The 15,000-nt window shown below is 37.6% G+C and overlaps 1 protein-coding gene across 3 annotated transcripts in view; it reads right to left on the reverse strand.

The window, feature by feature from the left end:
• SCN9A (sodium voltage-gated channel alpha subunit 9) overlaps positions 1 to 15,000 on the reverse strand; it is a 169,823-nt gene that overhangs the window by 11,537 nt on the left and 143,286 nt on the right. For all 3 annotated transcript variants that reach the window (XM_065931685.1, XM_065931686.1, XM_065931684.1), the window contains 4 exons: positions 11,156 to 11,278; positions 6,752 to 7,033; positions 5,901 to 5,954; positions 4,900 to 5,037 (listed from right to left, as the gene is read on the reverse strand). In XM_065931685.1, the coding sequence (XP_065787757.1) occupies positions 4,900 to 5,037; positions 5,901 to 5,954; positions 6,752 to 7,033; positions 11,156 to 11,278 (597 nt within the window). The remainder of the gene's footprint in view (positions 1 to 4,899; positions 5,038 to 5,900; positions 5,955 to 6,751; positions 7,034 to 11,155; positions 11,279 to 15,000) is intronic.

Genomic DNA, 15,000 nt, shown 5'->3' on the forward strand with positions numbered 1-15,000 from the left:
ACATGCTAGTAAAGTAATGCTAAAAATTCTCCAAGCCAGGCTTCAGCAATACATGAACCGTGAACTTCCAGATGTTCAAGCTGGTTTTAGAAAAGGCAGAGGAACCAAAGATCAAATTGCCAACATCTGCTGGATCATCAAAAAAGCAAGAGAGTTCCAGAAAAACATCTATTTCTGCTTTATTGACTATGCCAAAGCCTCTGACTGTGTGGATCACAATAAACTGTGGAAAATTCTGAAAGAGATGGGAATACCAGACCACCTGACCCACCTCTTGAGAAACCTATATGCAGGTCAGGAAGCAATAGTTAGAACTAGACATGGAACAACAGACTGGTTCCAAATAGGAAAAGGAGTACGTCAAGGCTGTATATTGTCACCCTGCTTATTTAACTTGTATGCAGAGTACACCATGAGAAACGCTGGGCTGGAAGAAGCACAAGCTGGAATCAAGACTTCTGGGAGAAATATCAATAACCTCAGATATGCCGATGACACCACCCTTATGGCAGAAAGTGAAGATGAACTAAAAAGTCTTTCGATGAAAGTGAAAGAGGACAGTGAAAAAGTTGGCTTAAAACTCAACATTCAGAAAACTAAAATCATGGCATCTGGTCCCATCACTTCATAGCAAACAGATGGGGAAACAGTGGAGACAGTGTCAGACTTTATTTTTTGGGGCTCCAAAATCACTGCAGATGGTGACTGCAGCCATGAAATTAAAAGACACTTACTCTTTGGAAGGAAAGTTATGACCAACCTAGACAGCATATTAAAAAGCAGAGACATTACTTTGCCAACAAAGGTCTGTCTAGTCAAGACTATGGTTTTTCCAGTGATCATGTATGGATGTGAGAGATGGACTATAAAGAAAGCTGAGTGCTGAAGAATAGATGCTTTTGAACTGTGGTGTTGGAAAAGACTCTTGAGAGTCCCTTGGACTGCAAGGAGATCCAACCAGTCCATCCTAAAGGAAATCAGTCCTGGGTGTTCATTGGAAGGACTGATGCTGAAGCTGAAACTCCAATACTTTGGCCACCTCATGTGAAGAGTTAACTCATTGGAAAAGACCCTGATGCTGGGAGGGATTGGGGGCAGGAGGAGAAGGGGACGACAGAGGATGAGATGGCTGGATGGCATCACCGACTCAATGGGCATGAGTTCGAGTAAACTCCGGGAGTTGGTGATGGACAGGGAGGCCTGGTGTGCTAGGATTCATGGGGTTGCAGAGTCGGACACGACTGAGCAACTGAACTGAACTGAACAAGAATAATTGGGCTTCCCTGGTGGCTCAGTTGGTAAAGAGTCTCCCTGCAATGCAGGAGACCTGGGTTCGATCCCTGGGTCGGAAGATCCCCTGGAGAAGGAAATGGCAACCCACTCCAGTATTCTTGCCTGGAGAGTTCCATGGAGAGAGGAGCCTGGTGGACTACAGTCCTTGGGGTCACAAAGAGTCCGACAGGACTAAGTGACTTTCACTTTCACAAGAGTAATTATCTCATTGGTTTGTCATAAGGATCAATTAAGATACTCGATTCCAAACATTCAATAATTATTTATAATTCCTGTTGTTGTGATTAACCTTCCAAATAAGGTTACTGTTACTGAAAAGGTTGATGTTACTTAGAATTTAATTACATATAACCAAGGTCTGTACTAGTCATTTGTGTAAATACATCACATACATTTCCCTTTTATAACCTGAACTCATTAATAACTTAGGTTCAAATTTTTAGAAGTACATTTTCTCAGGAACTATTAAAACTCAATTATCACATAGATTTGTTAAAGATAAAAACAGTATTTATAAGACTTAAGGATAGTTGAAAAGCTAGTAAAGTGGGGTTGGCTATTAGAAAGAGGCATGGGTATTTGGTGGGCTTCCCAGGTGGCTCAGTAGTAAAGAATCTGCCTGCCAAGTGGGAGATGCAGGTTTGATCCCTGAGTCAGGAAGATCCCCTGGAGAAGGGAAGAGCAACCCACTCCAGTATTCTTGCCTGGAGAATTCCATAGGCAGAAGAGCCTGGTGGGCTTACAGTCCATGGGGTTGCAATGAGTTGGACATGACTGAGCAACTAACACTTTGACTTTCACACCAAACTGAGATTAAAGTGTTGAAGTTAAAAAGCACTAAGAGGCCCCATTTCATTTTGGATGGGCTTTGCACTCAAACAGAACTTTGGAGCCTGACTACCAATGACCTATTTCTTGACTTGAAACAAGTTATTTACTCTGTGTAGGCCTTGGTTTATACACATATATAATGGTACCACTTTCATTTGTTTGTTCTATGGATTAGATGAATTCATGTACACTTTGTATACCACAGGAAGCCTCCTATGTACTAGGTTATTAACTGAAGACAGCTTGTTCCTGTCTTCTTTCATTCTCCAAGTTGGTTGGAAAGAAACTGTAAACTTATTTAGAAAGAGGCAGAAGATAAAAACCACTACAATATTGTAAAGTAATTAGCCTCCAACTAATAAAAATAAATGGAAAAAAAAGCATGTTTCATATGCAAATGAAACACTGGAAGAATGGTAGGGGATAACGAGCTGTCGGTGTTTTGAAATTAGTAATTTCGCCTGATGTTACTGGTAATGGTGTCTATTCAGCCCATCTTCCTGCAGTGGCAATTCTTGTTATAAGAATAATATTTAAAAGCAAGGGGACTAAAGCAGTGAGGGCTGTGGTTGTCCTGTCATGGTCATACTGCTCTTTCTAGATACATGTATAATTCATCCTCTATAGGGAATGCTGCAGAACTGTATATGCGTGCTTATATATCACAGGTACACATATATAATGACCAAAGTAGGAAAAATAACTACATTGGAAATGAAGGTATAATTTACAAAATTTTTTCAAGATTACTAATTATTTAAGATTCTCTGCCTAAAGGCATGAATATATGATAATACTAACTTTGACTGTCAGATATAAAATGTTAGAATGGAACGAGGAATTTAAAAAATAAACACCTGTATTCAGAATGCAAACAGAAACAACACAGTTTACTACATTTTCCTTCACCCATGAATAGTCAGTCACATCATGAATGACATTTTATTGCAGGTACATCTGTTGAGCCAGTACCTGAAATCACCTCCTCTCGTTATTCTCTACCTCATCTTTCTCTTTAGAAAAGAGACTTTTCTCTTTTCCTGTGGGTGGTGCTACAGCCACAGTAACTCAATTTACTTTGAGAAAACTGAGACTTCATAGACAATTTTTTCTCCTGCAAAGCACAAACAATACTGTAGATCCTACCCGCTAAAATCTCTTAATTGAATGTATCCCCCATTCTCTAGTGGGCTTCCCAGCTGGCGCTGGTGGTAAAGAACCCTCCTGCCAATGCGAGAGACATGACACGGGATTCCACCCCTGGGTTGGGAGGATCCCCTGGAGAAGGGTGCGGCAACCCGCTCCAGTATTCTTGCCTGGAGAATCACATGGACAGCGGAGCCTGCGCAAAGAGTCGGACATGACTGAAGCGACTTCGCACTCACACACACACATTCTCTAGTGCTGCAAATGACTGATTTGGAGAATGAAGTGTGGTCTAGGTAGCAAGTAAAGCAGAGTCTAACCTAGTCTTTGGGCTCTTGCAGTCATTCTCTGCATCACCGATAGATTAATTTTTTAAATTAAAGCTGGATTTTCATAAATTCTGGGAAAAGAGACCTCAGAGTTGGATCTATGATGCAGCTACTTCTGGGCTATCTGATCATTTGCAAGGCACATAACCCCTCTGAGAGGTGAAATGGGGATACTATGACCTCTACCCTTATAGAATGTGATGAAGATTACTGTGTACTTTACACAGGATCAGACATGTCATCAAATTTTAATAAATGTGTATGTCCTGCTTGTATGCTCGAAATACTTTAATGACATTAGCTCCTATTGAAAAATATCTAATACGGCTTTTCAGATCTGTGCTTAAGCAAATCAAGACCTCTTATTATTTCTTTTCTCAAAACTACATCCCAACTGGATGGACTGGTATTTTGCCTGGATTGCTGCCTCCTTATTATCACTGTGCATGTGCTCAGACATATCTCTGACCCACTGTGGACTACTTATCCTTTTGCCTCCCTGTTGCTATGTATCTTTTCATCCATCTTCCAATGCCTGCTCAATTGTCACATACATCAGAAAAATTTTTTAGCTGTATCTAGCTTTCTCTATTTATATTTCTTGTTAATTTCTTATTGCATTTATCAGTATATCATATTACAGTATTTGGGGGGTAGAAAGGGGCCTAAATAATAAACAAAGTATATGAGATCAACTACTATTAAAACCCTATCACTTACCAGGTGCATCATTTTGGTAAATTACTCAAAATCTCTGTGCCTTTCCTCATTTACAAGACAAAGTCTATAACAATAATCCCTCTATGGCTTAGAACAGAATATAGGAACTATTTATGAAAAGCATTTTGAATAAATAATTAGTGCACTGAGTTTCCTTAAGTCTCCACAGGGAACACTGGGGGAAAAACCTGAATAGTTGATGTATTGCTTAAAAATAATTAGGACTTTGTGGTCATTTAGTAGCTAAGTCGTGTCTAGCTCTTGTGACCCATGGACTGTAGCCTGTCAGGCTCCTCTGTCCATGGGATTCTCAAGGCAAGAATACTGGAGTTGGTTGCCATTTCCATCTCCAGGGGATCTTCCCGACCCAGGAATCGAATCCAGGTCTCAGGCATTGCAGGATGATTATTTTCTGTGCAGAGATGAATGAGATTAAGCATATCCATCACTGGATACTAAAAACTACTTGGAAAATTAATGAAATTCTAATGAAGTAATTGACATTAAATTTCACATTATATATTTTGGAAAAATAATGTTCATGTCTTTCAGGGCAATGACATAAACTTGAAATACTTATCTTCTTTTTCTGTTGGTTGAAATTATCTATGATGACACCAATGAACAAGTTCAAAGTGAAGAATGACCCGAAGATGATGAAGATGACAAAATAAATATACATGTAGAGGTTGTATTCATAAATGGGCTGCTTGTCTACCTATGGGATTAACAAAAGTTAACAGTATGTTGACAATAAATTCATCATTTTCTTTCTCACATGCTCTGACAAGGAAATTCAAATAGTGCAATCCTAGGTAAAAGTGGTTTTATAGAAGCCATAGTGTTGTCAAAGTTCAACATAATCATTCTTAAACATTTATTCAATACTAAATATAATTTTCTAATAACTACAAAGGGCTTATCCACCTTCTTGGACTATAGGACAATGTAGTAAGTAAATTACAATCCATGTTATTTATTTCCAGAAAAAACAGTAAAGGAGATGATATCATATTTATATAAATTTTGTCTTTTTTAATTTGATTATAGAAATATCTTCACTGGCTTTTGTGATAATATAAACTAGTCAGTAGTTTTCAAAATTCCTTAGTGTGAGACTTATTTCACATTAACTCTTCCAAGGCACTTTAAAATATAAAAGCAGTAAGACTGATAAATAAAACATGTTATTTCATTTTTATTTTGATAAATATTAACTGAACACATTACTGCCAGGCTGAGCTAAGTTCTCTATTTACATTTCCTAGCTGGATCCAGAGAATAGCCCCATGAGGTAGTAGTGAATTGTTTCTTCTTATAGATCAATAAACAGTCTCAGAGAGATAAAGTGGCTTGCTGCAAGTCAGATGCAAGCTTGACTGATACAGCAGAGTCATAGAATTTAAGTCAAGCTCTGCTTCCAAATGCCACACAGGTAACCGAGGCTACTACCACCTGGATGTTCTTCAGTGTGTGTGCACGGACCAAGAGCTTCTTGGAGCTGCTGTTTGAAAATAGCCTAACTAAACAAAGAAGCTTTTCAAAATTGAAGAGTTCGGTGTTATGTTTACCAATACTTACGTTAACAGAATCAACTGCTGCATACATAATATCCATCCATCCCTTAAACGTTGCCTGTAAATATAACATTAATAGAATCTGAAAGTGAAGCTCATACTCTAAAATAGCCATAAATGAGTAAGTATATTTAATGTTACAACATTTATTAAGTAATATTAAGTTAGTAAACTATACAGTCATCCCTTGGTACATGCAGGGGGGACTGGTTCCAGGGCACTCCCTGAAGGTACCAAAATCTGCCCATGCTGAAGTCCTTGCACCACGCAGATGCAAAGCCATGGATAAAGAGAGCCCATTATATTTCAAGATATCAACTTAACATAAAGATGCCATGTCAAGAAGAAAAAGAGCGGGGGCACATTGCCAAGTCACATTCTAAATCTCAGTCCTACTGAATTTCCAGATTGTTAGAATTGCCTGTGAGTTTTGTACTTGAACTTTTATTTTTCCAGAGGGGGTGGAGAGTTTTACAACTAAGGAAAGAAGTAATTTTTCTCCATATCTTAAGGATTTTCTGTACCAGTGGCAAGGCCTTCTGATTTCCTTGTAGTGTGAAGGTAGTAGTCCAAAAAATGACTATTCATCTTTGGAGCAATATTCAGAAGGCACAACGGCAGGGAGGTCAGGGGACTCTGAAAAGGTGATTATGGATTAATCACCTTAGAGCAGTGAAATAGAGCCCATACTTCTTAACTCATGTTTATACACACATGCTCTAAGAAAGACCACTTCTGTTTTTTAAGTCACACAGTACTTTATCTTTAATTTTTAGTTAACAGCTATATGATAATGACAGCTTCTCCATCCTATGTGCACTAAAAATTCAAGCATTCATAAAATGAGCCACTTACAACTTGAAGCAGAGACAGGTACCCAAGTCCAACATTATCAAAGTTCACTTTCAGGTTTTTCCATCGCACATTTTGACTAACATTCATAAGTGCAAGACAGGCAGAACGATTTTCAACTTCATTTGTAGGAAACCGCAATCCATCTGTGGTGTTAATACACTCATAAAACTTGCCAGCAAACAAATTTACTCCCATGATGCTAAATATCAGCCAGAATATGAGACACACAAGTAGCACATTCATGATAGAAGGAATTGCACCAATGAGAGCATTCACAACCACCTAGCATTCAAAAGAAAGAAAAGAATGATTAGGACCAGTAAGGATGTTAAATAGGCAACATTAATGAAACATTATGCAGAATTTAAAAAGTTAGAAAAGCTACCCTTACGTGTTTAAGACATAAGACTTATTGAATGCCTACTATATGCTCAGCAGTGTGCTAAGCAGGACAAAATGAGACAGGAGCCCCGTGATCAATGAGTTTACAAAAATACATGAAGATCACACAGTGAAACTATTAGCAACAAAACAAAACAATTTACTAAGATTAAATGACAGTTTAAATAAATAAAATAAATAAAAGAATAAACCAAAAACCTGATGTATGTAAGGTGAAGTCATAAAATCTGCATGCTCTAGAAAAGAAAGAAATTTATAAATATAAATGATTAAATAAGCAAAATGTACATTTAAAGGTTCATAGTCCTAGAATTACTAGTGCTAAAATTCTTCCATGTAAACCATTACTATATATAAGCTGGAATTAAGACTGGGAATCTTTTTATGGTTTGAACCCCTTAGATTTAATTGGTGCTGCTATTTATGTGATGGGGCTTCCCAAGGGGTACTAGTGGTAAAGAACCCGTCTGCCAATGCAGGAGATGTAAGAAACTCAGGTTCAATCCCTTAGTCAGGAAGATCTTCTGGAGGAGGGCATGGCACCCCACCCCTGTATTCTTGCCTGGAGAATTCCATGGACAGAGGAACCTGGTGGGCTACAGCCCATAAGGTCGCAAAGAGTTGGATACAACTGAAATGACTTAGCATGCATGGACACTAGTTATGTGATAACATAAATATACTTAAGAGCTTAGGATCCCTGTTTCCTCATCTGCAGAATGAGAGCAATCTTTTCAAACTTATTATTCTAAATGTAAAAGGCAATTTCCATATAAGCCTTGGCTAAATATAGATAGAGCTAGTCTAAGCTAACACAAAAATGCAATAAAGTTTATCTTTTATGCTCTCTTTATTTCTGCTTTTCAGCCATTTCTACTACTACTTATCACCAATGCCTCTTTCCACTACATGGCAACTACTGTAACATTTATCACTCTCCAGATTTTCTTAATTACTTCATCTGTCCAAACTTACTATCTCTTAAACTCTACCCTGAATTTGGGGACAAATGCATTAAAGACCAACTTGTTAAGTAAAAAGCATATGTTCTCTCTTTTTCTGCAATATGTTGAGCAGGCTCTCAAGACATTTCCAAAGGGAAGACATGAAGGATCCCTGACTACTTTTGAGATTGTCTAGAGCAGGAGTTGGCAAACATTGTCTTAAATGTTTTTAGGCTTTGCAGGTTATATGATCTCTGTTGCCACTATTCCATTCTGCCATTGTAGCAATAGATCACACACAAACCAATGGGTGTGGCTGTGATCCAATGGGGCTTCCCAGGTGGCTCAGTGGTAAAGAATCCGCCTGCCAATGCAGGAGTCACAGGTTCGATCCCTGGGTTCAGAAGATTCCTTGGGGAAGGAAATTGCAACCCATTCCAGTATTGTTGCCTGGAAAAACCCCATGGACAGAGAAGCCTGGTGGGCTACAGTCCATGGGGTTATACAGAGTCAGACACAACTTAGTGACTGAAGAATGCAATGTGATCCAAAGAAACTTCCTTTATAAAACAGGCATCCAGTCTGTGGGCTTTGACTGTTGACTCTTGATCCAGAATTATAGTTACTACCCTGCGATTCATGGACTTGTAGAGGTTCCATGGGGGCATGAGATTATATGAAAATATTATGGGCATGCTTTGTTTATAGAGATGATTTACACTTTCACAAGAGTTTTACAGTGTACATCACCCCCCAAAGGGTTAGGAAGAACAGGATTAGAGAGTTCAAAGTGGTCAGCTATTATTCAGACCTACATTTTCACCCGCATTTCCTTTGCCCTCCCCATTATGCTTATCACCTAGGCATGCTGATCCTTCTAGTTGCTGCTCAAACACACCTTGCCTATTCAACTCTCTCCTTCCCTACCAAGTTGCACCTCTGCCTGGAATGCCCACCTGCCTGTGAGCTAGGGCCCATTCTTTCAGTCATGGCTCCAAGGCCACCTGCTTATGAAGCCCCTCCCAGGTCCCCCCAGGCAGCCACTTTCATCTTTACTCCCGCAGCACTGGGTGCTTACTGTTTACAGCAGATGCCACAGAACAACTAATATCCCCCTGTTTCTCTCTCCATGGACATTGTCCTGACTCACTCCTGGGGGGTTGGGGTCTATTTACCATCGTAGTTTTATAGTACAAAATTTGACACACAGTTGGCGTTGAAAATGTTTGCTGAAAGAATGCACATTATGATGGGTCTCTGAGGGAGATGGATATATGTTGTTCTGATGAGAAGCCATTTGCAGAAGTCAATAAGTTCAAGAACCTCAAGTCTTTTCAAAGGAAGCTAACTATAAAATGTTTCCAATCATATTTATTCTTAAAAATGACCCTGCAATGTGAAAAAACATCCCCTTTTTTGCCTGGCTAATAAACTAAATAGATACATTTTTCACTCCAAATATATTAAAACATTCTCCTTCATCCAATTCATCTGTATTACAGATGAAGAACAAAGAACAGGGTAAAATAATGGGGTGGCTTAATCACTGAGGGAAGTAGTTTTGTTGGTGAAAGTATATTCCTTGATTATGAAAATGTCATATGTGCTCCACTTGAGTCCAAGGATCAGTGAGAAGTTCTGATGGCAATGTTCTATATAATCATGTTCAAAAAGCAAAATTAATGTCAATTCCAATATTACCTTTGTGTATAAAATTAAATGTAATTTTTCAGTTCTTACATGACAAACAGGAATTGACTTTTACTTACGAAAAAAGTTTTTTGTATAATCATGATGTCTCATATACACTGGAACAATATGCACTGGATACACCAACTAATTGAGGTTATAGTCTTAATTAGGTTAGCAGGAATAACAATGCAGATCTGCTAGACTAAAAGATGTCTAACACTCACCAGAGGCTTCAGATTTCTGAGCCCCACTCTAGAGTTTATCATTCAGCAGATGTAGGGTGGAATCAGGAATTTGCATTTCTAGTAAGTTTTCAAATGATGCTGACTACATTTAGAGAAGCAGAGAGCTAGACTAATCTGCATGTTAAATTGTTCAGAGACTACAGAGAGGCAGTCAGATAAATATGTATGATGCAATATGATAAGGATTTTATGTGTTTAAACATATAGGAAGGATGCCCAGTTATACCTGGACAGACAAGGCACATTTAAATTTAGGTCTAAAGGATAAGTAGGAGTTTGCTATGTTGAAGAGTTAGAGTTGAGGCAAGGGAGGGAGAAGCATTCCAGCCAAGAGAATGGAGGCATGAGAAAGCAGGAACATATCTGGAGAAGAAGAAATTTGAGGGGAGTAGCAACAAATGAGGACACGGACTCATTAGAGAAAATAAAGTCACTGTCCTCTTATCCTCTGTGTATTTTATGAAGAAGTTGCTGGTTTCATAGCCCTAAAGCTAGGTTTCTGGTAGTCATTATTTATCTCACCTGGTTTGTTTCTGAAAAACAAATCAGTTTTCAGGCACTATACAGTCTAGCGCAAATTAAATTAACTCAGAACTTCCATTTTCTCAAATATAATTTGGAGATATTTCCATTTTCAGTGAACTATATATTTCAAGAGTGAAATTTAAAGTGATGCCTGATGCTACTTCTCTGTCTTTTCTTATGCTTCCTACCCAGAATGATTCCTTAAAAAATATTATTTAAGCATCTGATACAGGCAAGTTCTTCATGACTTGTATATGAGAGATGCTGTCAGGACTAATAGTGTCCCCTTTATTTGCATTTCCTAGCATAGAAAAGGTTTTCATTTAGGAAGGGAAAAGTAACTTATTTGAATCACTGCCTAACAATATAATATGAAGGAGGAATTATTATATTTCATTTACTCTTTGTTAAACAATATGCATTGAAATACTGTGTGTATATGCACATGTATATACACTTATTTACATAAACAGATCATACATATGTATATATATGCACATGTGTATAAACAGTCCATAATTCCTAATTGCCCATTTTTCATATTTCATACTCTATTAATAAATATGAATATATTAGAAAGTTTAGTATTTTCTTACCCTCATTCCTTCAAATCTAGATAAAGCTCTCAGAGGTCTTAAAGCTCTAAGTGTCCGAAGGGATTTAATGGGACCAAGATCTGAGTAGCCAAGAGTGTTTGCAACTAATGTAACCAAAGAAACCTACAAAAAAGAAAATTTTCATTAATCAAAAATTTCACTTAATCATTCCAATTAAATAATAAAGCATGATGAGAACAAGTTAATTTTAAAGATTACCAAGAGCAACCAACAAAGGTCCGTCTAGTCAAGGCTATGGTTTTTCCAGTGGTCATGTATGGATGTAAGAATTGGACTATAAAGAAAGCTGAGCACCGAAGAATTGATGCTTTTGAACTGTGGTGTTGGAGAAGACTCTTGAGAGTCCCTTGGACTGCAAGGAGATCCAAACAGTCCATCCTAAAGGAAATCAGTCCTGGGTGTTCATTGGAAGGACTGATGTTGAAGCTGAAACTCCAATACTTTGGCCACCTTATGTGAAGAACTGACTCATTAGAAAAGACCCTGATGCTGGGAAAGATAGAAGGCATGAGGAGAAGGGGGCAACAGAGGATGAGATGGTTGGATGGCATCACTGATTCAATGGACGTGGGTTTGAGTAAACTCCGGGAGTTGGTGATGGACAGGGAGGCCTGGCATGCTCCATCCATGGAATCGCAAAGAGTTGGACATGACTGAACGACAGAACTGAACTGAAGAGTAACTTGACAAGAACAAAATGATTTATAGATAAAGTTATCTACTAACTGTCTAAAAATTGGATAAAATAGATGCCTTTTTAAGGAAATAGATTTAAAGGAAAGTTAACCAGAAAAAAAGAAATAATAGAAAGAAGGTAAGTTATTCTAACATCTGAATAATAAAATCACATATGCTTTTCATACTTCTGTCGGTTTTTCACTTGCTTATTAATTCTGGACATTTAAGTAAATCAACTATCAAAATTTCAATTGGAATAAAGTCCAGGTTATTTGCTTGGGCTCCAAAATCACTGTGGATGGTGACTGCAGCCATGAAATTAAAAGATGCTTGCTCCTTAGAAGAAAAGCTATGACCAACCTAGACAGCATATTAAAAAGCAGAGACATCACTTTGCAGACACAGGTCCGTATAGTCAAAGCTATGGTCTTTCCAGTAGTTATGTATGGATGTGAGAGTTGGACCATAAAGAGGGCTGAATGCAGAAGAACTAATGCTTTCAAATTGTGGTGCTAAAGAATACTTTTGAGAGTCACTTGGACAGCAAGAAGATCAAACTAGTCAATCCTAAAGAAAATCAACCCTGAATATTCATTGGAAGTACTGTTGCTGAAACTGAAGCTACAATACTTTGGCCACCTGATGTGAAGAGCCAACTCACTGGAAAAGACCCTGATGCCGGGAAAGACTGAAGGCAAAAGGAGAAGGTGGTGGCAGAGGATGAGGTGCTTAGACAGCATCACCAACTCAAGGGACATGAGTTTGAGCAAACTCTGGGAAATAATGGAGAACAGAGGAGCCTAACCTGCTACAGTCTATGGGGTCACAAAGAGTCAGACATGACTTAGTGACTGAACAACAACAATAATGAACTGTGTGATTATAAAGCTAAGTCAAAAGAGTGTGGCATTCACTCAGCCAAATTTATGTCCTAGTATAGACCTTATGTTGAAACTGAAACTCCAATACTTTGGCCACCTGATGCGAAGAGCTGACTCATTTGAAAAGACCCTGATGCTAGCAAAGATTGAGGGCAGGAGGAGAAGGGGACGACAGAAGATGAGATGGTTGGATGGCATCACCGACTCAATGGACATGGGTTTGGGTGGACTCCAGGAGTTGGTGATGGACAGGGAGGCCTGGTGTGCTGCGGTTCATGGGGTTGCAAAGAGTTGGATATGACTGAGCGACTGAACTGAATTGATAGACCTTATTCAAAAGTATTCTGAAGACTTATGATTTTGAGATGAGGCAAATTTTCTACAAGATTTTTCTGCCCTACAGTTTCTCAGAACCAGCAGCAAAGATTCCCAAAAATAATTTGTGGGACAAAATCTCAATTGTACTGAAGACAGCTCACTAGTAGGTGATCTCACTGGCTTCACAATCAATACAGACATACAAGAACTTCGTCATGTTAGATGACCCTCCACAATTACCACAACCAGTGTCCAACAGAAATCTGTGTTCTTATTGTAAGTTATCTCAGAAGAAAGAACATGGAGAGAAAATCAATACACATTTTGGTAAGCAACAATGAACTCCTCAATGACCTGAAATCTGGAGCTGTAAATGCATTCGGTCTTTGAATGAGATCCATTTAAAATATCCATTGTTTCACACTGTGTGCAGTAAGAGGCAATGACTAAGAACAATATCTGCAATGCAGTTCATTGGGATTAAGTAATGACCGAAAGATTCAATTTTCCAGGGAAGATTAGGAGCTACTCAAGAGTCAACTTCCTTATGTTTAACTATTAAAGAAGTAGAAAAATTTATCATTTATAAGTTCACTACTGCTGCTATCAAAAACACAGTGAACTGATTTTTGAATCAGGATGTGTGGTGAAGTGTTTTGCTTTCACACAGTTATTATACTTCTAAATGTCTCACTAAATGCAGTATAACTGTTTCTTTTTAGGTCTTCATGCTATATATCTGCATTCATAACTAATCCTCATATCACTTTTAAATTCATCTCATCTTCCAGGTTCATTAGTTTCCACTTAAGTATGTTTAAAAAATAGGTGTACTTTTAAGTTAGAATAATGAATGTTATTTTTTTAATAAGCAAAAAGAAAGTTTTAAAATGTCTATTATAATCTGAATAGCCCCTGAGGAAATGGTTAACCTGATCTCCAAACCACTGTTAAGTGAGTGCTACTATATTGAATATATGCACATTACTGAGAAAATTAAGTGCAGTCTGTAATTGAGAAGAACATCTACATATACGCACATATTTATCTTTCTCCTTATGTATACACGTATATGAACATGATATGTGCCCCTCCAGATGAATAATGGTCAGTCAAGCAAGTTTCAAATCATCAGGAAACTTGCAGATATCAAACAAGTCCATCCTCTGAATATCAAATCATGAGTGGTTCTAAAAGCTGAATACGCACCAGAATCATCTGGAGGGTTTGTTACCACAGTTTGCTGGGTCCCAACACCATTGTTTCCAATTTAGCAGGACTTAAGTGGGTCCTGAGAATTTGCATCTCTGACAAATTCCCACCCACACATGCCAAATATTTGGTTCAGGTATTACACTGAGAGCAACTGTGCTATCTAGATAGATAAATTTCTCAGTTTTTGAGATATTAAAAAAAAAACTCAACTCCTCCCCTAAATCCACATGCCTAGATGTGCATGAATATTGTGAATATTGAGTGGAGTTTTGCTCTGTTGCATTATTAAAACATTTTTATACATATACATTATACATATTATATGTATATATAATTTATTTAGCTTTTTGCAAAATATTAAAAAAAACTCAAATTGAAGCTATATAAATTTCCTGAATTCTGCATATTATGTACTCCAAAATATGGAGAATCACACTTCAGATTTTCAAATACAAACAAATTAATTATTAAATAGCCATATCCCTTTATTAACTAAAAATAAATTCAACTCTGCTTGTAAACTTTTTTATTAAACTGAGAGATGAAAAGAGCAAAGTTTGGGATAATATTTTAAGAAGTTTGTGAAGATCTTAAATATTTTGTAATAATTTTTAGAAGACAATCATAATTACAAGTTAAGAGAAAAGATCTACATTCTTTCTGTTACTTCTTATTTTGGCTAGCCTTTCTTTAAAACTATTATATTGCAGAAGTATTCATCTTACCATTCAT

This window comes from Muntiacus reevesi, chromosome 3, assembly GCF_963930625.1.
Source record: "Muntiacus reevesi chromosome 3, mMunRee1.1, whole genome shotgun sequence".
In the NCBI taxonomy this organism is placed as follows: Eukaryota; Metazoa; Chordata; class Mammalia; order Artiodactyla; family Cervidae; genus Muntiacus; species Muntiacus reevesi.